Source organism: Scyliorhinus torazame, chromosome 4 (assembly GCF_047496885.1).
Source record: "Scyliorhinus torazame isolate Kashiwa2021f chromosome 4, sScyTor2.1, whole genome shotgun sequence".
In the NCBI taxonomy this organism is placed as follows: Eukaryota; Metazoa; Chordata; class Chondrichthyes; order Carcharhiniformes; family Scyliorhinidae; genus Scyliorhinus; species Scyliorhinus torazame.
In genome coordinates, this window is record NC_092710.1 from 75,629,019 (window position 1) to 75,655,666 (window position 26,648).

The 26,648-nt window shown below is 50.3% G+C and overlaps 1 protein-coding gene across 1 annotated transcript in view; it reads right to left on the reverse strand.

The window, feature by feature from the left end:
- The window catches only part of LOC140410309 (kelch domain-containing protein 9-like), a 61,289-nt gene that overhangs the window by 25,621 nt on the left and 9,020 nt on the right, over nt 1–26,648 (reverse strand). The window contains exons 2-3 of the mRNA XM_072498291.1: nt 20,021–20,183; nt 19,728–19,926 (exon numbers count right to left, since the gene is read on the reverse strand). Coding sequence (XP_072354392.1) covers nt 19,728–19,926; nt 20,021–20,183 — 362 coding nt within the window. The remainder of the gene's footprint in view (nt 1–19,727; nt 19,927–20,020; nt 20,184–26,648) is intronic.

The window sequence follows — 26,648 nt, forward strand, 5'->3', positions numbered from 1 at the left end:
AACAGGTACAGCACGGGGTTAGATACAGAGTAAAGCTCCCTCTTCACTGTCCCCATGAAACACTCCCCGGACAGGTACAGCACAGGGTTAGATACAGAGTAAAGCTCCCTCTACACTGTCCCCATCAAACACTCCCAGGTCAGGTACAGCACGGGGTTAGATACAGAGTAAAGCTCCCTCTACACTGTCCCCATCAAACACTCCCAGGACAGGTACAGCACGGGGTTAGATACAGAGTAAAGCTCTTTGTACACTGTCCCCATCAAACACTCCCAGGACAGGTACAGCACAGGGTTAGATACAGAGTAAAGCTCCCTCTACACTGTCCCCATCAAACACTCCCAGGACAGGTACAGCACGGGGTTAGATACAGAGTAAAGCTCTTTGTACACTGTCCCCATCAAACACTCCCAGGACAGGTACAGCACGGGGTTAGATACAGAGTAAAGCTCCCTCTACACTGTCCCAATCAAACACTCCCAGAACAGGTACAGCACGGGGTTAGATACAGAGTAAAGCTCCCTCTTCACTGTCCCCATCAAACACTCCCCGGACAGGTACAGCACAGGGTTAGATACAGAGTAAAGCTCCCTCTACACTGTCCCCATCAAACACTCCCAGGTCAGGTACAGCACAGGGTTAGATACAGAGTAAAGCTCCCTCTACACTGTCCCCATCAAACACTCCCAGGACAGGTACAGCACGGGGTTAGATACAGAGTAAAGCTCCCTCTACACTGTCCCCATGAAACACTCCCAGGACAGGGACAGCACAGGGTTAGATACAGAGTAAAGCTCCCTCTACACTGTCCCCATGAAACACTCCCAGGACAGGTACAGCACGGGGTTAGATACAGAGTAAAGCTCTTTGTACACTGTCCCCATCAAACACTCCCAGGTCAGGTACAGCACAGGGTTAGATACAGAGTAAAGCTCCCTCTACACTGTCCCCATGAAACACTCCCAGGACAGGTACAGCACGGGGTTAGATACAGAGTAAAGCTCCCTCTACACTGTCCCCATCAAACACTCCCAGGACAGGTACAGCACGGGGTTAGATACAGAGTAAAGCTCTTTGTACACTGTCCCCATCAAACACTCCCAGGACAGGTACAGCACAGGGTTAGATACAGAGTAAAGCTCCCTCTACACTGTCCCCATCAAACACTCCCAGGACAGGTACAGCACGGGGTTAGATACAGAGTAAAGCTCTTTGTACACTGTCCCCATCAAACACTCCCAGGACAGGTACAGCACGGGGTTAGATACAGAGTAAAGCTCCCTCTACACTGTCCCAATCAAGCACTCCCAGAACAGGTACAGCACGGGGTTAGATACAGAGTAAAGCTCCCTCTTCACTGTCCCCATCAAACACTCCCCGGACAGGTACAGCACAGGGTTAGATACAGAGTAAAGCTCCCTCTACACTGTCCCCATCAAACACTCCCAGGTCAGGTACAGCACGGGGTTAGATACAGAGTAAAGCTCCCTCTACACTGTCCTCATCAAACACTCCCAGGACAGGTACAGCACGGGGTTAGATACAGAGTAAAGCTCCCTCTACACTGTCCCCATCAAACACTCCCAGGACAGGGACAGCACAGTGTTAGATACAGAGTAAAGCTCCCTCTACACTGTCCCCATGAAACACTCCCAGGACAGGTACAGCACGGGGTTAGATACAGAGTAAAGCTCCCTCTACACTGTCCCCATCAAACACTCCCAGGACAGGTACAGCACGGGGTTAGATACAGAGTAAAGCTCTTTGTACACTGTCCCCATCAAACACTCCCAGGACAGGTACAGCACAGGGTTAGATACAGAGTAAAGCTCCCTCTACACTGTCCCCATCAAACACTCCCAGGACAGGTACAGCACGGGGTTAGATACAGAGTAAAGCTCTTTGTACACTGTCCCCATCAAACACTCCCAGGACAGGTACAGCACGGGGTTAGATACAGAGTAAAGCTCCCTCTACACTGCCCCAATCAAACACTCCCAGAACAGGTACAGCACGGGGTTAGATACAGAGTAAAGCTCCCTCTTCACTGTCCCCATCAAACACTCCCCGGACAGGTACAGCACAGGGTTAGTTACAGAGTAAAGCTCCCTCTACACTGTCCCCATCAAACACTCCCAGGTCAGGTACAGCACAGGGTTAGATACAGAGTAAAGCTCCCTCTACACTGTCCCCATGAAACACTCCCAGGACAGGTACAGCACGGGGTTAGATACAGAGTAAAGCTCCCTCTACACTGTCCCCATCAAACACTCCCAGGACAGGTACAGCACGGGGTTAGATACAGAGTAAAGCTCTTTGTACACTGTCCCCATCAAACACTCCCAGGACAGGTACAGCACAGGGTTAGATACAGAGTAAAGCTCCCTCTACACTGTCCCCATCAAACACTCCCAGGACAGGTACAGCACGGGGTTAGATACAGAGTAAAGCTCTTTGTACACTGTCCCCATCAAACACTCCCAGGACAGGTACAGCACGGGGTTAGATACAGAGTAAAGCTCCCTCTACACTGTCTCAATCAAACACTCCCAGAACAGGTACAGCACGGGGTTGGATACAGAGTAAAGCTCCCTCTTCACTGTCCCCATCAAACACTCCCCGGACAGGTACAGCACAGGGTTAGATACAGAGTAAAGCTCCCTCTACACTGTCCCCATCAAACACTCCCAGGTCAGGTACAGCACGGGGTTAGATACAGAGTAAAGCTCCCTCTACACTGTCCCCATCAAACACTCCCAGGACAGGTACAGCACGGGGTTAGATACAGAATAAAGCTCCCTCTACACTGTCCCCATCAAACACTCCCAGGACAGGTACAGCACGGGGTTAGATACAGAGTAAAGTTCCCTCTACACTGTCCCCATCAAACACTCCCGGGACAGGTACAGCACAGGGTTAGATACAGAGTAAAGCTCCCTCTACACTGTCCCCATGAAACACTCCCAGGACAGGTACAGCACGGGGTTAGATACAGAGTAAAGCTCCCTCGACACTGTCCCCATCAAACACTCCCAGGACAGGTACAGCACGGGGTTAGATACAGAGTAAAGCTCTTTGTACACTGTCCCCATCAAACACTCCCAGGACAGGTACAGCACAGGGTTAGATACAGAGTAAAGCTCCCTCTACATTGTCCCCATCAAACACTCCCAGGACAGGTACAGCACGGGGTTAGATACAGAGTAAAGCTCCCTCTACACTGTCCCCATCAAACACTCCCAGGTCAGGTACAGCACGGGGTTAGATACAGAGTAAAGTTCCCTCTACACTGTCCCTTTCAAACACTCCCAGGATAGGTACAGCACGGGGTTAGATACAGAATAAAGCTCCCTCTACACTGTCCCCATCAAACAGTCCCAGGACAGGTACAGCACGGGGTTAGATACAGAGTAAAGCTCCCTCTACACTGTCCCCATGAAACACTCCCAGGACAGGTACAGCACGGGGCTAGATACAGAGTAAAGCTCCCTCTACACTGTCCCCATCAAACACTCCCAGGACAGGTACAGCACGGGGTTAGATACAGAGTAAAGCTCTTTGTACACTGTCCCCATCAAACACTCCCAGGACAGGTACAGCACAGGGTTAGATACAGAGTAAAGCTCCCTCTACACTGTCCCCATGAAACACTCCCAGGACAGGTACAGCACGGGGTTAGATACAGAGTAAAGCTCCCTCTACACTGTCCCTATCAAACACTCCCAGGACAGGTACAGCACGGGGTTAGATACAGAGTAAAGCTCCCTCTACACTGTCCCTATCAAACACTCCCAGGATAGGTACAGCACGGGGTTAGATACAGAATAAAGCTCCCTCTACACTGTCCCCATCAAACACTCCCAGGACAGGTACAGCACGGGGTTAGATACAGAGTAAAGCTCCCTCTACACTGTCCCCATGAAACACTCCCAGGACAGGTACAGCACGGGGTTAGATACAGAGTAAAGTTCCCTCTACACTGTCCCCATCAAACACTCCCAGGACAGGTACAGCACGGGGTTAGATACAGAGTAAAGCTCTTTGTACACTGTCCCCATCAAACACTCCCAGGACAGGTACAGCACAGGGTTAGATACAGAGTAAAGCTCCCTCTACACTGTCCCCATCAAACACTCCCAGGACAGGTACAGCACGGGGTTAGATACAGAGTAAAGCTCTTTGTACACTGTCCCCATCAAACACTCCCAGGACAGGTACAGCATGGGGTTAGATACAGAGTAAAGCTCCCTCTACACTGTCCCAATCAAACACTCCCAGAACAGGTACAGCACGGGGTTAGATACAGAGTAAAGCTCCCTCTTCACTGTCCCCATCAAACACTCCCCGGACAGGTACAGCACAGGGTTAGATACAGAGTAAAGCTCCCTCTACACTGTCCCCATCAAACACTCCCAGGTCAGGTACAGCACAGGGTTAGATACAGAGTAAAGCTCCCTCTACACTGTCCCCATGAAACACTCCCAGGACAGGTACAGCACGGGGTTAGATACAGAGTAAAGCTCCCTCTACACTGTCCCCATGAAACACTCCCAGGACAGGGACAGCACAGGGTTAGATACAGAGTAAAGCTCCCTCTACACTGTCCCCATGAAACACTCCGAGGACAGGTACAGCACGGGGTTAGATACAGAGTAAAGCTCCCTCTACACTGTCCCCATCAAACACTCCCAGGACAGGTACAGCACGGGGTTAGATACAGAGTAAAGCTCTTTGTACACTGTCCCCATCAAACACTCCCAGGACAGGTACAGCACAGGGTTAGATACAGAGTAAAGCTCCCACTACACTGTCCCCATCAAACACTCCCAGGACAGGTACAGCACGGGGTTAGATACAGAGTAAAGCTCTTTGTACACTGTCCCCATCAAACACTCCCAGGACAGGTACAGCACGGGGTTAGATACAGAGTAAAGCTCCCTCTACACTGTCCCAATCAAACACTCCCAGAACAGGTACAGCACGGGGTTAGATACAGAGTAAAGCTCCCTCTTCACAGTCCCCATCAAACACTCCCCGGACAGGTACAGCACAGGGTTAGATACAGAGTAAAGCTCCCTCTACACTGTCCCCATCAAACACTCCCAGGTCAGGTACAGCACAGGGTTAGATACAGAGTAAAGCTCCCTCTACACTGTCCCCATGAAACACTCCCAGGACAGGTACAGCACGGGGTTAGATACAGAGTAAAGCTCCCTCTACACTGTCCCCATCAAACACTCCCAGGACAGGTACAGCACGGGGTTAGATACAGAGTAAAGCTCTTTGTACACTGTCCCCATCAAACACTCCCAGGACAGGTACAGCACAGGGTTAGATACAGAGTAAAGCTCCCTCTACACTGTCCCCATCAAACACTCCCAGGACAGGTACAGCACGGGGTTAGATACAGAGTAAAGCTCTTTGTACACTGTCCCCATCAAACACTCCCAGGACAGGTACAGCACGGGGTTAGATACAGAGTAAAGCTCCCTCTACACTGTCCCAATCAAACACTCCCAGAACAGGTACAGCACGGGGTTAGATACAGAGTAAAGCTCCCTCTTCACTGTCCCCATCAAACACTCCCCGGACAGGTACAGCACAGGGTTAGATACAGAGTAAAGCTCCCTCTACACTGTCCCCATCAAACACTCCCAGGTCAGGTACAGCACGGGGTTAGATACAGAGTAAAGCTCCCTCTACACTGTCCCCATCAAACACTCCCAGGACAGGTACAGCACGGGGTTAGATACAGAGTAAAGCTCCCTCTACACTGTCCCCATCAAACACTCCCAGGACAGGTACAGCACGGGGTTAGATACAGAGTAAAGTTTCCTCTACACTGTCCCCATCAAACACTCCCGGGACAGGTACAGCACAGGGTTAGATACAGAGTAAAGCTCCCTCTACACTGTCCCCATGAAACACTCCCAGGACAGGTACAGCACAGGGTTAGATACAGAGTAAAGCTCCCTCTACACTGTCCCCATGAAACACTCCCAGGACAGGTACAGCACGGGGTTAGATACAGAGTAAAGCTCCGTCTACACTGTCCCCATCAAACACTCCCAGGACAGGTACAGCACGGGGTTAGATACAGAGTAAAGCTCTTTGTACACTGTCCCCATCAAACACTCCCAGGACAGGTACAGCACAGGGTTAGATACAGAGTAAAGCTCCCTCGACACTGTCCCCATCAAACACTCCCAGGACAGGTACAGCACGGGGTTAGATACAGAGTAAAGCTCTTTGTACACTGTCCCCATCAAACACTCCCAGGACAGGTACAGCACGGGGTTAGATACAGAGTAAAGCTCCCTCTACACTGTCCCAATCAAACACTCCCAGAACAGGTACAGCACGGGGTTAGATACAGAGTAAAGCTCCCTCTTCACTGTCCCCATCAAACACTCCCAGGACAGGTACAGCACGGGGTTAGATACAGAGTAAAGCTCTTTGTACACTGTCGCCATCAAACACTCCCAGGACAGGTACAGCACAGGGTTAGATACAGAGTAAAGCTCCCTCTACACTGTCCCCATCAAACACTCCCAGGACAGGTACAGCACGGGGTTAGATACAGAGTAAAGCTCTTTGTACACTGTCCCCATCAAACACTCCCAGGACAGGTACAGCACAGGGTTAGATACAGAGTAAAGCTCCCTCTACACTGTCCCCATCAAACACTCCCAGGACAGGTACAGCACGGGGTTAGATACAGAGTAAAGCTCTTTGTACACTGTCCCCATCAAACACTCCCAGGACAGGTACAGCACGGGGTTAGATACAGAGTAAAGCTCCCTCTACACTGTCTCAATCAAACACTCCCAGAACAGGTACAGCACGGGGTTGGATACAGAGTAAAGCTCCCTCTTCACTGTCCCCATCAAACACTCCCCGGACAGGTACAGCACAGGGTTAGATACAGAGTAAAGCTCCCTCTACACTGTCCCCATCAAACACTCCCAGGTCAGGTACAGCACGGGGTTAGATACAGAGTAAAGCTCCCTCTACACTGTCCCCATCAAACACTCCCAGGACAGGTACAGCACGGGGTTAGATACAGAATAAAGCTCCCTCTACACTGTCCCCATCAAACACTCCCAGGACAGGTACAGCACGGGGTTAGATACAGAGTAAAGTTCCCTCTACACTGTCCCCATCAAACACTCCCGGGACAAGTACAGCACAGGGTTAGATACAGAGTAAAGCTCCCTCTACACTGTCCCCATGAAACACTCCCAGGACAGGTACAGCACGGGGTTAGATACAGAGTAAAGCTCCCTCGACACTGTCCCCATCAAACACTCCCAGGACAGGTACAGCACGGGGTTAGATACAGAGTAAAGCTCTTTGTACACTGTCCCCATCAAACACTCCCAGGACAGGTACAGCACAGGGTTAGATACAGAGTAAAGCTCCCTCTACATTGTCCCCATCAAACACTCCCAGGACAGGTACAGCACGGGGTTAGATACAGAGTAAAGCTCCCTCTACACTGTCCCCATCAAACACTCCCAGGTCAGGTACAGCACGGGGTTAGATACAGAGTAAAGTTCCCTCTACACTGTCCCTTTCAAACACTCCCAGGATAGGTACAGCACGGGGTTAGATACAGAATAAAGCTCCCTCTACACTGTCCCCATCAAACAGTCCCAGGACAGGTACAGCACGGGGTTAGATACAGAGTAAAGCTCCCTCTACACTGTCCCCATGAAACACTCCCAGGACAGGTACAGCACGGGGCTAGATACAGAGTAAAGCTCCCTCTACACTGTCCCCATCAAACACTCCCAGGACAGGTACAGCACGGGGTTAGATACAGAGTAAAGCTCTTTGTACACTGTCCCCATCAAACACTCCCAGGACAGGTACAGCACAGGGTTAGATACAGAGTAAAGCTCCCTCTACACTGTCCCCATGAAACACTCCCAGGACAGGTACAGCACGGGGTTAGATACAGAGTAAAGCTCCCTCTACACTGTCCCTATCAAACACTCCCAGGACAGGTACAGCACGGGGTTAGATACAGAGTAAAGCTCCCTCTACACTGTCCCTATCAAACACTCCCAGGATAGGTACAGCACGGGGTTAGATACAGAATAAAGCTCCCTCTACACTGTCCCCATCAAACACTCCCAGGACAGGTACAGCACGGGGTTAGATACAGAGTAAAGCTCCCTCTACACTGTCCCCATGAAACACTCCCAGGACAGGTACAGCACGGGGTTAGATACAGAGTAAAGCTCCCTCTACACTGTCCCCATCAAACACTCCCAGGACAGGTACAGCACGGGGTTAGATACAGAGTAAAGCTCTTTGTACACTGTCCCCATCAAACACTCCCAGGACAGGTACAGCACAGGGTTAGATACAGAGTAAAGCTCCCTCTACACTGTCCCCATCAAACACTCCCAGGACAGGTACAGCACGGGGTTAGATACAGAGTAAAGCTCTTTGTACACTGTCCCCATCAAACACTCCCAGGACAGGTACAGCATGGGGTTAGATACAGAGTAAAGCTCCCTCTACACTGTCCCAATCAAACACTCCCAGAACAGGTACAGCACGGGGTTAGATACAGAGTAAAGCTCCCTCTTCACTGTCCCCATCAAACACTCCCCGGACAGGTACAGCACAGGGTTAGATACAGAGTAAAGCTCCCTCTACACTGTCCCCATCAAACACTCCCAGGTCAGGTACAGCACAGGGTTAGATACAGAGTAAAGCTCCCTCTACACTGTCCCCATGAAACACTCCCAGGACAGGTACAGCACGGGGTTAGATACAGAGTAAAGCTCCCTCTACACTGTCCCCATGAAACACTCCCAGGACAGGGACAGCACAGGGTTAGATACAGAGTAAAGCTCCCTCTACACTGTCCCCATGAAACACTCCGAGGACAGGTACAGCACGGGGTTAGATACAGAGTAAAGCTCCCTCTACACTGTCCCCATCAAACACTCCCAGGACAGGTACAGCACGGGGTTAGATACAGAGTAAAGCTCTTTGTACACTGTCCCCATCAAACACTCCCAGGACAGGTACAGCACAGGGTTAGATACAGAGTAAAGCTCCCTCTACACTGTCCCCATCAAACACTCCCAGGACAGGTACAGCACGGGGTTAGATACAGAGTAAAGCTCTTTGTACACTGTCCCCATCAAACACTCCCAGGACAGGTACAGCACGGGGTTAGATACAGAGTAAAGCTCCCTCTACACTGTCCCAATCAAACACTCCCAGAACAGGTACAGCACGGGGTTAGATACAGAGTAAAGCTCCCTCTTCACAGTCCCCATCAAACACTCCCCGGACAGGTACAGCACAGGGTTAGATACAGAGTAAAGCTCCCTCTACACTGTCCCCATCAAACACTCCCAGGTCAGGTACAGCACAGGGTTAGATACAGAGTAAAGCTCCCTCTACACTGTCCCCATGAAACACTCCCAGGACAGGTACAGCACGGGGTTAGATACAGAGTAAAGCTCCCTCTACACTGTCCCCATCAAACACTCCCAGGACAGGTACAGCACGGGGTTAGATACAGAGTAAAGCTCTTTGTACACTGTCCCCATCAAACACTCCCAGGACAGGTACAGCACAGGGTTAGATACAGAGTAAAGCTCCCTCTACACTGTCCCCATCAAACACTCCCAGGACAGGTACAGCACGGGGTTAGATACAGAGTAAAGCTCTTTGTACACTGTCCCCATCAAACACTCCCAGGACAGGTACAGCACGGGGTTAGATACAGAGTAAAGCTCCCTCTACACTGTCCCAATCAAACACTCCCAGAACAGGTACAGCACGGGGTTAGATACAGAGTAAAGCTCCCTCTTCACTGTCCCCATCAAACACTCCCCGGACAGGTACAGCACAGGGTTAGATACAGAGTAAAGCTCCCTCTACACTGTCCCCATCAAACACTCCCAGGTCAGGTACAGCACGGGGTTAGATACAGAGTAAAGCTCCCTCTACACTGTCCCCATCAAACACTCCCAGGACAGGTACAGCACGGGGTTAGATACAGAGTAAAGCTCCCTCTACACTGTCCCCATCAAACACTCCCAGGACAGGTACAGCACGGGGTTAGATACAGAGTAAAGTTTCCTCTACACTGTCCCCATCAAACACTCCCGGGACAGGTACAGCACAGGGTTAGATACAGAGTAAAGCTCCCTCTACACTGTCCCCATGAAACACTCCCAGGACAGGTACAGCACAGGGTTAGATACAGAGTAAAGCTCCCTCTACACTGTCCCCATGAAACACTCCCAGGACAGGTACAGCACGGGGTTAGATACAGAGTAAAGCTCCGTCTACACTGTCCCCATCAAACACTCCCAGGACAGGTACAGCACGGGGTTAGATACAGAGTAAAGCTCTTTGTACACTGTCCCCATCAAACACTCCCAGGACAGGTACAGCACAGGGTTAGATACAGAGTAAAGCTCCCTCGACACTGTCCCCATCAAACACTCCCAGGACAGGTACAGCACGGGGTTAGATACAGAGTAAAGCTCTTTGTACACTGTCCCCATCAAACACTCCCAGGACAGGTACAGCACGGGGTTAGATACAGAGTAAAGCTCCCTCTACACTGTCCCAATCAAACACTCCCAGAACAGGTACAGCACGGGGTTAGATACAGAGTAAAGCTCCCTCTTCACTGTCCCCATCAAACACTCCCAGGACAGGTACAGCACGGGGTTAGATACAGAGTAAAGCTCTTTGTACACTGTCGCCATCAAACACTCCCAGGACAGGTACAGCACAGGGTTAGATACAGAGTAAAGCTCCCTCTACACTGTCCCCATCAAACACTCCCAGGACAGGTACAGCACGGGGTTAGATACAGAGTAAAGCTCTTTGTACACTGTCCCCATCAAACACTCCCAGGACAGGTACAGCACGGGGTTAGATACAGAGTAAAGCTCCCTCTACACTGTCCCAATCAAACACTCCCAGAACAGGTACAGCACGGGGTTAGATACAGAGTAAAGCTCCCTCTTCACTGTCCCCATCAAACACTCCCCGGACAGGTACAGCACAGGGTTAGATACAGAGTAAAGCTCCTTCTACACTGTCCCCATCAAACACTCCCAGGTCAGGTACAGCACGGGGTTAGATACAGAGTAAAGCTCCCTCTACACTGTCCCCATCAAACACTCCCAGGACAGGTACAGCACGGGGTTAGATACAGAGTAAAGCTCCCTCTACACTGTCCCCATCAAACACTCCCAGGACAGGTACAGCACGGGGTTAGATACAGAGTAAAGTTCCCTCTACACTGTCCCCATCAAACACTCCCGGGACAGGTACAGCACAGGGTTAGATACAGAGTAAAGCTCCCTCTACACTGTCCCCATGAAACACTCCCAGGACAGGTACAGCACAGGGTTAGATACAGAGTAAAGCTCCCTCTACACTGTCCCCATGAAACACTCCCAGGACAGGTACAGCACGGGGTTAGATACAGAGTAAAGCTCCCTCTACACTGTCCCCATCAAACACTCCCAGGACAGGTACAGCACGGGGTTAGATACAGAGTAAAGCTCTTTGTACACTGTCCCCATCAAACACTCCCAGGACAGGTACAGCACAGGGTTAGATACAGAGTAAAGCTCCCTCTACACTGTCCCCATGAAACACTCCCAGGACAGGTACAGCACGGGGTTAGATACAGAGTAAAGCTCCCTCTACACTGTCCCTATCAAACACTCCCAGGACAGGTACAGCACGGGGTTAGATACAGAGTAAAGCTCCCTCTACACTGTCCCTATCAAACACTCCCAGGATAGGTACAGCACGGGGTTAGATACAGAATAAAGCTCCCTCTACACTGTCCCCATCAAACACTCCCAGGACAGGTACAGCACGGGGTTAGATACAGAGTAAAGCTCCCTCTACACTGTCCCCATGAAACACTCCCAGGACAGGTACAGCACGGGGTTAGATACAGAGTAAAGCTCCCTCTACACTGTCCCCATCAAACACTCCCAGGACAGGTACAGCACGGGGTTAGATACAGAGTAAAGCTCTTTGTACACTGTCCCCATCAAACACTCCCAGGACAGGTACAGCACAGGGTTAGATACAGAGTAAAGCTCCCTCTACACTGTCCCCATCAAACACTCCCAGGACAGGTACAGCACGGGGTTAGATACAGAGTAAAGCTCTTTGTACACTGTCCCCATCAAACACTCCCAGGACAGGTACAGCATGGGGTTAGATACAGAGTAAAGCTCCCTCTACACTGTCCCAATCAAACACTCCCAGAACAGGTACAGCACGGGGTTAGATACAGAGTAAAGCTCCCTCTTCACTGTCCCCATCAAACACTCCCCGGACAGGTACAGCACAGGGTTAGATACAGAGTAAAGCTCCCTCTACACTGTCCCCATCAAACACTCCCAGGTGAGGTACAGCACAGGGTTAGATACAGAGTAAAGCTCCCTCTACACTGTCCCCATGAAACACTCCCAGGACAGGTACAGCACGGGGTTAGATACAGAGTAAAGCTCCCTCTACACTGTCCCCATGAAACACTCCCAGGACAGGGACAGCACAGGGTTAGATACAGAGTAAAGCTCCCTCTACACTGTCCCCATGAAACACTCCGAGGACAGGTACAGCACGGGGTTAGATACAGAGTAAAGCTCCCTCTACACTGTCCCCATCAAACACTCCCAGGACAGGTACAGCACGGGGTTAGATACAGAGTAAAGCTCTTTGTACACTGTCCCCATCAAACACTCCCAGGACAGGTACAGCACAGGGTTAGATACAGAGTAAAGCTCCCTCTACACTGTCCCCATCAAACACTCCCAGGACAGGTACAGCACGGGGTTAGATACAGAGTAAAGCTCTTTGTACACTGTCCCCATCAAACACTCCCAGGACAGGAACAGCACGGGGTTAGAGACAGAGTAAAGCTCCCTCTACACTGTCCCAATCAAACACTCCCAGAACAGGTACAGCACGGGGTTAGATACAGAGTAAAGCTCCCTCTTCACAGTCCCCATCAAACACTCCCCGGACAGGTACAGCACAGGGTTAGATACAGAGTAAAGCTCCCTCTACACTGTCCCCATCAAACACTCCCAGGTCAGGTACAGCACAGGGTTAGATACAGAGTAAAGCTCCCTCTACACTGTCCCCATGAAACACTCCCAGGACAGGTACAGCACGGGGTTAGATACAGAGTAAAGCTCCCTCTACACTGTCCCCATCAAACACTCCCAGGACAGGTACAGCACGGGGTTAGATACAGAGTAAAGCTCTTTGTACACTGTCCCCATCAAACACTCCCAGGACAGGTACAGCACAGGGTTAGATACAGAGTAAAGCTCCCTCTACACTGTCCCCATCAAACACTCCCAGGACAGGTACAGCACGGGGTTAGATACAGAGTAAAGCTCTTTGTACACTGTCCCCATCAAACACTCCCAGGACAGGTACAGCACGGGGTTAGATACAGAGTAAAGCTCCCTCTACACTGTCCCAATCAAACACTCCCAGAACAGGTACAGCACGGGGTTAGATACAGAGTAAAGCTCCCTCTTCACTGTCCCCATCAAACACTCCCCGGACAGGTACAGCACAGGGTTAGATACAGAGTAAAGCTCCCTCTACACTGTCCCCATCAAACACTCCCAGGTCAGGTACAGCACGGGGTTAGATACAGAGTAAAGCTCCCTCTACACTGTCCCCATCAAACACTCCCAGGACAGGTACAGCACGGGGTTAGATACAGAGTAAAGCTCCCTCTACACTGTCCCCATCAAACACTCCCAGGACAGGTACAGCACGGGGTTAGATACAGAGTAAAGTTTCCTCTACACTGTCCCCATCAAACACTCCCGGGACAGGTACAGCACAGGGTTAGATACAGAGTAAAGCTCCCTCTACACTGTCCCCATGAAACACTCCCAGGACAGGTACAGCACAGGGTTAGATACAGAGTAAAGCTCCCTCTACACTGTCCCCATGAAACACTCCCAGGACAGGTACAGCACGGGGTTAGATACAGAGTAAAGCTCCGTCTACACTGTCCCCATCAAACACTCCCAGGACAGGTACAGCACGGGGTTAGATACAGAGTAAAGCTCTTTGTACACTGTCCCCATCAAACACTCCCAGGACAGGTACAGCACAGGGTTAGATACAGAGTAAAGCTCCCTCTACACTGTCCCCATCAAACACTCCCAGGACAGGTACAGCACGGGGTTAGATACAGAGTAAAGCTCTTTGTACACTGTCCCCATCAAACACTCCCAGGACAGGTACAGCACGGGGTTAGATACAGAGTAAAGCTCCCTCTACACTGTCCCAATCAAACACTCCCAGAACAGGTACAGCACGGGGTTAGATACAGAGTAAAGCTCCCTCTTCACTGTCCCCATCAAACACTCCCAGGACAGGTACAGCACGGGGTTAGATACAGAGTAAAGCTCTTTGTACACTGTCGCCATCAAACACTCCCAGGACAGGTACAGCACAGGGTTAGATACAGAGTAAAGCTCCCTCTACACTGTCCCCATCAAACACTCCCAGGACAGGTACAGCACGGGGTTAGATACAGAGTAAAGCTCTTTGTACACTGTCCCCATCAAACACTCCCAGGACAGGTACAGCACGGGGTTAGATACAGAGTAAAGCTCCCTCTACACTGTCCCAATCAAACACTCCCAGAACAGGTACAGCACGGGGTTAGATACAGAGTAAAGCTCCCTCTTCACTGTCCCCATCAAACACTCCCCGGACAGGTACAGCACAGGGTTAGATACAGAGTAAAGCTCCTTCTACACTGTCCCCATCAAACACTCCCAGGTCAGGTACAGCACGGGGTTAGATACAGAGTAAAGCTCCCTCTACACTGTCCCCATCAAACACTCCCAGGACAGGTACAGCACGGGGTTAGATACAGAGTAAAGCTCCCTCTACACTGTCCCCATCAAACACTCCCAGGACAGGTACAGCACGGGGTTAGATACAGAGTAAAGTTCCCTCTACACTGTCCCCATCAAACACTCCCGGGACAGGTACAGCACAGGGTTAGATACAGAGTAAAGCTCCCTCTACACTGTCCCCATGAAACACTCCCAGGACAGGTACAGCACAGGGTTAGATACAGAGTAAAGCTCCCTCTACACTGTCCCCATGAAACACTCCCAGGACAGGTACAGCACGGGGTTAGATACAGAGTAAAGCTCCCTCTACACTGTCCCCATCAAACACTCCCAGGACAGGTACAGCACGGGGTTAGATACAGAGTAAAGCTCTTTGTACACTGTCCCCATCAAACACTCCCAGGACAGGTACAGCACTGGGTTAGATACAGAGTAAAGCTCCCTCTACACTGTCCCCATCAAACACTCCCAGGACAGGTACAGCACGGGGTTAGATACAGAGTAAAGCTCCCTCTTCACTGTCCCCATCAAACACTCCCCGGACAGGTACAGCACAGGGTTAGATACAGAGTAAAGCTCCCTCTACACTGTCCCCATCAAACACTCCCAGGTCAGGTACAGCACAGGGTTAGATACAGAGTAAAGCTCCCTCTACACTGTCCCCATGAAACACTCCCAGGACAGGTACAGCACGGGGTTAGATACAGAGTAAAGCTCCCTCTACACTGTCCCCATGAAACACTCCCAGGACAGGGACAGCACAGGGTTAGATACAGAGTAAAGCTCCCTCTACACTGTCCCCATGAAACACTCCGAGGACAGGTACAGCACGGGGTTAGATACAGAGTAAAGCTCCCTCTACACTGTCCCCATCAAACACTCCCAGGACAGGTACAGCACGGGGTTAGATACAGAGTAAAGCTCTTTGTACACTGTCCCCATCAAACACTCCCAGGACAGGTACAGCACAGGGTTAGATACAGAGTAAAGCTCCCTCTACACTGTCCCCATCAAACACTCCCAGGACAGGTACAGCACGGGGTTAGATACAGAGTAAAGCTCTTTGTACACTGTCCCCATCAAACACTCCCAGGACAGGTACAGCACGGGGTTAGATACAGAGTAAAGCTCCCTCTACACTGTCCCAATCAAACACTCCCAGAACAGGTACAGCACGGGGTTAGATACAGAGTAAAGCTCCCTCTTCACAGTCCCCATCAAACACTCCCCGGACAGGTACAGCACAGGGTTAGATACAGAGTAAAGCTCCCTCTACACTGTCCCCATCAAACACTCCCAGGTCAGGTACAGCACAGGGTTAGATACAGAGTAAAGCTCCCTCTACACTGTCCCCATGAAACACTCCCAGGACAGGTACAGCACGGGGTTAGATACAGAGTAAAGCTCCCTCTACACTGTCCCCATCAAACACTCCCAGGACAGGTACAGCACGGGGTTAGATACAGAGTAAAGCTCTTTGTACACTGTCCCCATCAAACACTCCCAGGACAGGTACAGCACAGGGTTAGATACAGAGTAAAGCTCCCTCTACACTGTCCCCATCAAACACTCCCAGGACAGGTACAGCACGGGGTTAGATACAGAGTAAAGCTCTTTGTACACTGTCCCCATCAAACACTCCCAGGACAGGTACAGCACGGGGTTAGATACAGAGTAAAGCTCCCTCTACACTGTCCCAATCAAACACTCCCAGAACAGGTACAGCACGGGGTTAGATACAGAGTAAAGCTCCCTCTTCACTGTCCCCATCAAACACTCCCCGGACAGGTACAGCACAGGGTTAGATACAGAGTAAAGCTCCCTCTACACTGTCCCCATCAAACACTCCCAGGTCAGGTACAGCACGGGGTTAGATACAGAGTAAAGCTCCCTCTACACTGTCCCCATCAAACACTCCCAGGACAGGTACAGCACGGGGTTAGATACAGAGTAAAGCTCCCTCTACACTGTCCCCATCAAACACTCCCAGGACAGGTACAGCACGGGGTTAGATACAGAGTAAAGTTTCCTCTACACTGTCCCCATCAAACACTCCCGGGACAGGTACAGCACAGGGTTAGATACAGAGTAAAGCTCCCTCTACACTGTCCCCATGAAACACTCCCAGGACAGGTACAGCACAGGGTTAGATACAGAGTAAAGCTCCCTCTACACTGTCCCCATGAAACACTCCCAGGACAGGTACAGCACGGGGTTAGATACAGAGTAAAGCTCCGTCTACACTGTCCCCATCAAACACTCCCAGGACAGGTACAGCACGGGGTTAGATACAGAGTAAAGCTCTTTGTACACTGTCCCCATCAAACACTCCCAGGACAGGTACAGCACAGGGTTAGATACAGAGTAAAGCTCCCTCTACACTGTCCCCATCAAACACTCCCAGGACAGGTACAGCACGGGGTTAGATACAGAGTAAAGCTCTTTGTACACTGTCCCCATCAAACACTCCCAGGACAGGTACAGCACGGGGTTAGATACAGAGTAAAGCTCCCTCTACACTGTCCCAATCAAACACTCCCAGAACAGGTACAGCACGGGGTTAGATACAGAGTAAAGCTCCCTCTTCACTGTCCCCATCAAACACTCCCAGGACAGGTACAGCACGGGGTTAGATACAGAGTAAAGCTCTTTGTACACTGTCGCCATCAAACACTCCCAGGACAGGTACAGCACAGGGTTAGATACAGAGTAAAGCTCCCTCTACACTGTCCCCATCAAACACTCCCAGGACAGGTACAGCACGGGGTTAGATACAGAGTAAAGCTCCCTCTACACTGTCCCAATCAAACACTCCCAGAACAGGTACAGCACGGGGTTAGATACAGAGTAAAGCTCCCTCTTCACTGTCCCCATCAAACACTCCCCGGACAGGTACAGCACAGGGTTAGATACAGAGTAAAGCTCCTTCTACACTGTCCCCATCAAACACTCCCAGGTCAGGTACAGCACGGGGTTAGATACAGAGTAAAGCTCCCTCTACACTGTCCCCATCAAACACTCCCAGGACAGGTACAGCACGGGGTTAGATACAGAGTAAAGCTCCCTCTACACTGTCCCCATCAAACACTCCCAGGACAGGTACAGCACGGGGTTAGATACAGAGTAAAGTTCCCTCTACACTGTCCCCATCAAACACTCCCGGGACAGGTACAGCACAGGGTTAGATACAGAGTAAAGCTCCCTCTACACTGTCCCCATGAAACACTCCCAGGACAGGTACAGCACAGGGTTAGATACAGAGTAAAGCTCCCTCTACACTGTCCCCATGAAACACTCCCAGGACAGGTACAGCACGGGGTTAGATACAGAGTAAAGCTCCCTCTACACTGTCCCCATCAAACACTCCCAGGACAGGTACAGCACGGGGTTAGATACAGAGTAAAGCTCTTTGTACACTGTCCCCATCAAACACTCCCAGGACAGGTACAGCACTGGGTTAGATACAGAGTAAAGCTCCCTCTACACTGTCCCCATCAAACACTCCCAGGACAGGTACAGCACGGGGTTAGATACAGAGTAAAGCTCTTTGTACACTGTCCCCATCATACACTCCCAGGACAGGTACAGCACGGGGTTAGATACAGAGTAAAGCTCCCTCTACACTGTCCCAATCAAACACTCCCAGAACAGGTACAGCACGGGGTTAGATACAGAGTAAAGCTCCCTCTTCACTGTCCCCATCAAACACTCCCCGGACAGGTACAGCACAGGGTTAGATACAGAGTAAAGCTCCCTCTACACTGTCCCCATCAAACACTCCCAGGTCAGGTACAGCACAGGGTTAGATACAGAGTAAAGCTCCCTCTACACTGTCCCCATGAAACACTCCCAGGACAGGTACAGCACGGGGTTAGATACAGAGTAAAGCTACCTCTACACTGTCCCCATCAAACACTCCCAGGACAGGTACAGCACGGGGTTAGATACAGAGTAAAGCTCTTTGTACACTGTCCCCATCAAACACTCCCAGGACAGGTACAGCACAGGGTTAGATACAGAGTAAAGCTCCCTCTACACTGTCCCCATCAAACACTCCCAGGACAGGTACAGCACGGGGTTAGATACAGAGTAAAGCTCTTTGTACACTGTCCCCATCAAACACTCCCAGGACAGGTACAGCACGGGGTTAGATACAGAGTAAAGCTCCCTCTACACTGTCCCAATCAAACACTCCCAGAACAGGTACAGCACGGAGTTAGATACAGAGTAAAGCTCCCTCTTCACTATCCCCATCAAACACTCCCCGGACAGGTACAGCACAGGGTTAGATACAGAGTAAAGGCCCCTCTGCACTGTCCCCATCAAGCACTCCCAGGACAGGTACAGCACGGGGTTAGATACAGAGTAAAGCTCCCTCTACACTGTCCCCATCAAACACTCCCAGGACAGGTACAGCACGGGGTTAGATACAGAGTAAAGCTCTTTGTACACTGTCCCCATCAAACACTCCCAGGACAGGTACAGCACAGGGTTAGATACAGAGTAAAGCTCCCTCTACACTGTCCCCATCAAACACTCCCCGGACAGGTACAGCACAGGGTTAGATACAGAGTAAAGGCCCCTCTGCACTGTCCCCCATCAAGCACTCCCAGGACAGGTACAGCACGGGGTTAGATACAGAGTAAAGCTCTCACTACACTGTCCCATCAAACACTCCCAGGACAGGTACAGCACGGGGTTAGATACAGAGTAAAGCTCCCTCTACACTGTCCCCATCAAACACTCCCAGGACAGGTACAGCACGGAGTAAATCTCCCTCAACACTTTACCGCAGCACAGTTCGAAACTTACGTGTGTCGTAGATGAAGAGATCATTGCAGGCGGTGTCTATAGCCTTGTTGAAACACTCTCCCCCATACAGTACACCGAAGGGGCCCACGAGGGTCATAGAATGGTGACGTAAGGCTCCTGGGCTTCTGGGCGAAACGTTCCCTGAGGTAATGAGGGATCTGAGATGCTCGATGAGTCTGGGGGAATGCAGAGGGTCTGGCTGTTCATTGAGAGGAATAGAGGCAAGGTGAAACATCACTCAAACTCTGTGTATCTCTCTCTCTGCCCTGGCTTTCCCCCTCTCTGAAACTCACCCTCACATCCCCTTCTGTCCAGATCCTGACCATCTCGATATCTGGAGAATTCCGGCCTCCAAACACCAAGAGTTCGTATCGTGATGTCGTGTGGCCGTGCACCCGGGTCAGAATGGCGGAATGTCCGGATCTTGAGGCTGTTCGCGACTCGCGTTCCTTGTACCTGGAATGTGGAAGGGGTCAGACAGCAGGGTCAGAGGTGCCTTGAGTCAAAGAAGGACAAGACCACCAAATCCCCAGATAGCTCCTAAAAGCCAGTGCAGTCGGATCCAAACCGACGATACAGAACAGAAAGAGTTTGTTCAGCCCATGTTGACTGGATAATTGTCAAATCGTTGGCACAATTAGCCCCGGCATCCAGCGCCCACCTCAACCCAAATACAATCGTCGCTCCGCTCAATCCAAATACAATCATCGCTCCACTCAGTCCAAATCCAATAGTCGCTCCCCTCAATCCAAATACAATCTTCACTTCACTCAGTCCAAATACAATCGTCGCTCCACTCAGTCCAAATACAATCGTCGCTCCACTCAATCCAAATACAATCGTCGCTCCGCTCAGTCCAAATACAATCGTCGCTCCGCTCAATCCAAATACAATCGTCGCTCCGCTCAGTCCAAATACAATCGTCGCTCCGCTCAGTCCAAATACAATCGCCGCTCCACTCAATCCAAATACAATCGCCGCTCCACTCAGTCCAAATACAATCGTCGCTCCGCTCAATCCAAATACAATCGTCGCTCCGCTCAGTCCAAATACAATCGTCGCTCCGCTCAGTCCAAATACAATCGCCGCTCCACTCAATCCAAATACAATCGTCGCTCCGCTCAGTCCAAATACAATCGTCGCTCCGCTCAATCCAAATACAATCGTCGCTCCGCTCAGTCCAAATACAATCGTCGCTCCACTCAGTCCAAATACAATCGTCACTCCACTCAGTCCAAATACAATCGTCGCTCCACTCAGTCCAAATACAATCGCCGCCCCACTCAGTCCAAATACAATCAACGCTCCACTCAGTCCAAATACAATCGTCGCCCACTCAGTCCAAATACAATCGTCGCTCCCCTCAGTCCAAATACAATCGTCGCTCCACTCAATCCAAATACAATCGTCGCTCCACTCAATCCAAATACAATCGTCGCTCCGCTCAGTCCAAATACAATCGTCGCTCCACTCAATCCAAATACAATCGTCGCTCCACTCAATCCAAATACAATCGTCGCTCCACTCAATCCAAATACAATCGTCGCTCCACTCAATCCAAATACAATCGTCGCTCCACTCAATCCAAATACAATCGTCGCTCCACTCAGTCCAAATACAATCGTCGCTCCACTCAGTCCAAATACAATCGTCGCTCCACTCAGTCCAAATACAATCGTCACTCCACTCAGTCCAAATACAATCGTCGCTCCGCTCAATCCAAATACAATCCCCGCTCCACTCAATCCAAATACAATCGTCGCTTCACTCAGTCCAAATACAATCGTCGCTGCACTCAGTCCAAATACAATCGTCGCTCCACTCAATCCAAATACAATCGTCGCTCCGCTCAGTCCAAATACAATCGTCGCTCCACTCAGTCCAAATACAATCGTCGCTCCACTCAATCCAAATACAATCGTCGCTCCACTCAGTCCAAATACAATCGTCGCTCCACTCAATCCAAATACAATCGTCACTCCACTCAATCCAAATACAATCATCACTCCACTCAGTCCAAATACAATCGTCGCTCCGCTCAATCCAAATACAATCGTCACTCCACTCAATCCAAATACAATCGTCGCTCCGCTCAGTCCAAATACAATCGTCGCTCCACTCAATCCAAATACAATCGTCGCTCCACTCAATCCAAATACAATCGTCGCTCCACTCAATCCAAATACAATCGTCGCTCCACTCAGTCCAAATACAATCGTCGCTCCACTCAGTCCAAATACAATCGTCGCTCCACTCAGTCCAAATACAATCGTCACTCCACTCAGTCCAAATACAATCGTCGCTCCGCTCAATCCAAATACAATCCCCGCTCCACTCAATCCAAATACAATCGTCGCTCCACTCAGTCCAAATACAATCGTCGCTGCACTCAGTCCAAATACAATCGTCGCTCCACTCAATCCAAATACAATCGTCGCTCCGCTCAGTCCAAATACAATCGTCGCTCCACTCAGTCCAAATACAATCGTCGCTCCACTCAATCCAAATACAATCGTCGCTCCACTCAGTCCAAATACAATCGTCGCTCCACTCAATCCAAATACAATCGTCACTCCACTCAATCCAAATACAATCGTCACTCCACTCAGTCCAAATACAATCGTCGCTCCGCTCAATCCAAATACAATCGTCACTCCACTCAATCCAAATACAATCGTCGCTCCGCTCAATCCAAATACAATCGTCACTCCACTCAGTCCAAATACAATCGTCGCTCCGCTCAATCCAAATACAATCGTCACTCCACTCAGTCCAAATACAATCGTCGCTCCGCTCAATCCAAATACAATCGTCGCTCCGCTCAATCCAAATACAATCGTCACTCCACTCAATCCAAATACAATCGTCGCTCCACTCAATCCAAATACAATCGTCGCTCCACTCAGTCCAAATACAATCGTCGCTCCGCTCAATCCAAATACAATCGTCACTCCACTCAGTCCAAATACAATCGTCGCTCCACTCAGTCCAAATACAATCGTCGCTCCACTCAGTCCAAATACAATCGTCGCTCCACTCAATCCAAATACAATCGTCGCTCCGCTCAGTCCAAATACAATCGTCGCTCCACTCAGTCCAAATTCAACCGTCGCTCCACTCAGTCCAAATACAATCGTCGCTGCACTCAATCCAAATACAATCGTCGCTCCACTCAATCCAAATACAATCGTCGCTCCACTCAATCCAAATACAATCGCCGCTCCACTCAGTCCAAATACAATCGTCACTCCACTCAATCCAAATACAATCGTCACTCCACTCAGTCCCAATACAATCGTCACTCCACTCAGTCCAAATACAATCGCCGCTCCACTCAATCCAAATACAATCGTCGGTCCACTCAATCCAAATACAATCGTCGCTCCGCTCAGTCCAAATACAATCGTCGCTCCACTCAGTCCAAATACAATCGTCGCTCCGCTCAGTCCAAACACAATCGTCGCTCCACTCAATCCAAATACAATCGTCGCTCCACTCAGTCCAAACACAATCGTCGCTCCACTCAATCCAAATACAATCGTCGTTCCGCTCAGTCCAAATACAATCGTCGCTCCACTCAATCCAAATACAATCGTCGCTCCACTCAGTCCAAATACAATCGTCGCTCCCCTCAGTCCAAATACAATCGTCGCTCCACTCAGTCCAAATTCAATCGTCGCTCCACTCAATCCAAATACAATCGTCGCTCCACACAAACCAAATACAATCGTCGCTCCGCTCAGCCCAATTACAATCGTCGCTCCACTCAGTCCAAATACAATCGTCGCTCCACTCAGTCCAAATACAATCGTCGCTCCGCTCAGCCCAATTACAATCGTCGCTCCACTCAATCCAAATACATTCGTCGCTCCGCTCCATTCAAATACAATCGTCAGTCCACTCAATCCAAATACAATCGTCACTCCGCTCAGTCCAAATACAATCGTCGCTCCACTCAGTCCATAAACATTTGTCGCTCCACTCAGTCCAAATACAATCGTCGCTCCACTCAGTCCATAAACATTTGTCGCTCCACTCAGTCCAAATACAATCGTCGCCCAACTCAGTCCAAATAAAATCGTCGCTCCACTCAGTCCAAATACAATCGTCGCCCAACTCAGTCCAAATAAAATCGTCGCTCCACTCAGTCCAAATACAATCGTCGCTCCACTCAGTCCAAATACAATCGTCGCTCCACTCAGTCCAAATACAATCGTCGCTCCACTCAGTCCAAATACAATCGTCGCTCCGCTCAGTCCAAATACAATCGTCGCTCCACTCAGTCCAAATTCAACCGTCGCTCCACTCAGTCCAAATACAATCGTCGCTGCACTCAATCCAAATACAATCGTCGCTCCACTCAATCCAAATACAATCGTCGCTCCACTCAATCCAAATACAATCGCCGCTCCACTCAGTCCAAATACAATCGTCACTCCACTCAATCCAAATACAATCGTCACTCCACTCAGTCCCAATACAATCGTCACTCCACTCAGTCCAAATACAATCGCCGCTCCACTCAATCCAAATACAATCGTCGGTCCACTCAATCCAAATACAATCGTCGCTCCGCTCAGTCCAAATACAATCGTCGCTCCACTCAGTCCAAATACAATCGTCGCTCCGCTCAGTCCAAACACAATCGTCGCTCCACTCAATCCAAATACAATCGTCGCTCCACTCAGTCCAAACACAATCGTCGCTCCACTCAATCCAAATACAATCGTCGTTCCGCTCAGTCCAAATACAATCGTCGCTCCACTCAATCCAAATACAATCGTCGCTCCACTCAGTCCAAATACAATCGTCGCTCCCCTCAGTCCAAATACAATCGTCGCTCCACTCAGTCCAAATTCAATCGTCGCTCCACTCAATCCAAATACAATCGTCGCTCCACACAAACCAAATACAATCGTCGCTCCGCTCAGCCCAATTACAATCGTCGCTCCACTCAGTCCAAATACAATCGTCGCTCCACTCAGTCCAAATACAATCGTCGCTCCGCTCAGCCCAATTACAATCGTCGCTCCACTCAATCCAAATACATTCGTCGCTCCGCTCCATTCAAATACAATCGTCAGTCCACTCAATCCAAATACAATCGTCACTCCGCTCAGTCCAAATACAATCGTCGCTCCACTCAGTCCATAAACATTTGTCGCTCCACTCAGTCCAAATACAATCGTCGCTCCACTCAGTCCATAAACATTTGTCGCTCCACTCAGTCCAAATACAATCGTCGCCCAACTCAGTCCAAATAAAATCGTCGCTCCACTCAGTCCAAATAAAATCGTCGCTCCACTCAGTCCAAATACAATCGTCGCCCAACTCAGTCCAAATAAAATCGTCGCTCCACTCAGTCCAAACACAATCGTCGCTCCACTCAGTCCAAATACAATCGTCGCTCCACTCAGTCCAAATACAATCGCCGCTCCACTCAATCCAAATACAATCGTCGCTCCACTCAGTCCAAATACAATCGCCGCTCCACTCAGTCCCAATACAATCGTCGCTCCACTCAGTCCACATACAAACATTGCATGAGATCAGTCAGTGGAACTGCGCCTGTAGTTTGAAAGAGCTGTGCATGTTCCCACTCCCTTATTCTTTCCACCATCTATACATTTCTTCCCTTTAGCTGTTCTTCAAATTACCCTTCGACAAGTTGCTATTGAATCTGCCTTCATCACCGTTTGACACAGCACCTTCCAGATCACACCCCTCCACTGCATAAAAATATTACTCCTCAACCCCATCTACTCTCTGCTTCATTTACCGATTCCAATCTGTGTCCCTCTGATTACCAACCCTCCTTCACTGGAAATATAGTTTGGGGATAGATACAGGGCTATGGGGAGCGAGCGGGGCAGTGGGATTAGTTTGTGGATTGATACAGGGATATGGGGAGAGAGTGGGGCAGTGGGATTAGTTTGGGGATTGATACAGGGATACGGGGAGAGAGTGAGACAGTGGGATTAGTTTGGGGATTGATACAGGGATACGGGGAGAGAGTGAGACAGTGGAATTAGTTTGGGGATTGATACAGGGCTATGGGGAGAGAGCGGGGCAGTGGGATTAGTTTGGGGATTGATACAGGGCTATGGGGAGAGAGCAGGGCAGTGGGATTAGTTTAGGGATTGATACAGGGCTATGGGGAGAGAGCGGGGCAGTGGGATTAGTTTGAGGACTGATACAGGGCTATGGGGAGAGAGTGGGGCAGTGGGATTAGTTTGGGGATTGATACAGGGCTATGGGGAGAGAATGGGGCAGTGGGATTAGTTTGGGGATTGACACAGGGCTATGGGGGAGAGAAGGGGGCAGTGGAATTAGTTTGGGGATTGATACAGGGCTATGGGGAGAGAGCAGGGCAGTGGAATTAGTTTGGGGATTGATACAGAGCTATGGGGTGAGAGTAGGGCAGTGAGATTAGTTTGGGGATTGATACAGGGCTATGGGGAGAGAGCGGGGCAGTGGGATTAGTTTGGGGATTGATACAGCGCTCTGTGGAGAGTGGGGCAGTGGGATTAGTTTGGGGATTGATACAGGGCCATGGGGAGAGAGTGGGGCAGTGGGATTAATTTGGTGATTGATACAGAGCTATGGGGAGAGAGTGGGGCAGTGGAATTAATTTGGGGATTGATACAGGGCCATGGGGAGAGAGCAGGGCAGTGGAATTAGTTTGGGGATTGATACAGAGCTATGGGGTGAGAGTAGGGCAGTGAGATTAGTTTGGGGATTGATACAGGGCTATGGGGAGAGAGCGGGGCAGTGGGATTAGTTTGGGGATTGATACAGCGCTCTGTGGAGAGTGGGGCAGTGGGATTAGTTTGGGGATTGATACAGGGCCATGGGGAGAGAGTGGGGCAGTGGGATTAATTTGGTGATTGATACAGAGCTATGGGGAGAGAGTGGGGCAGT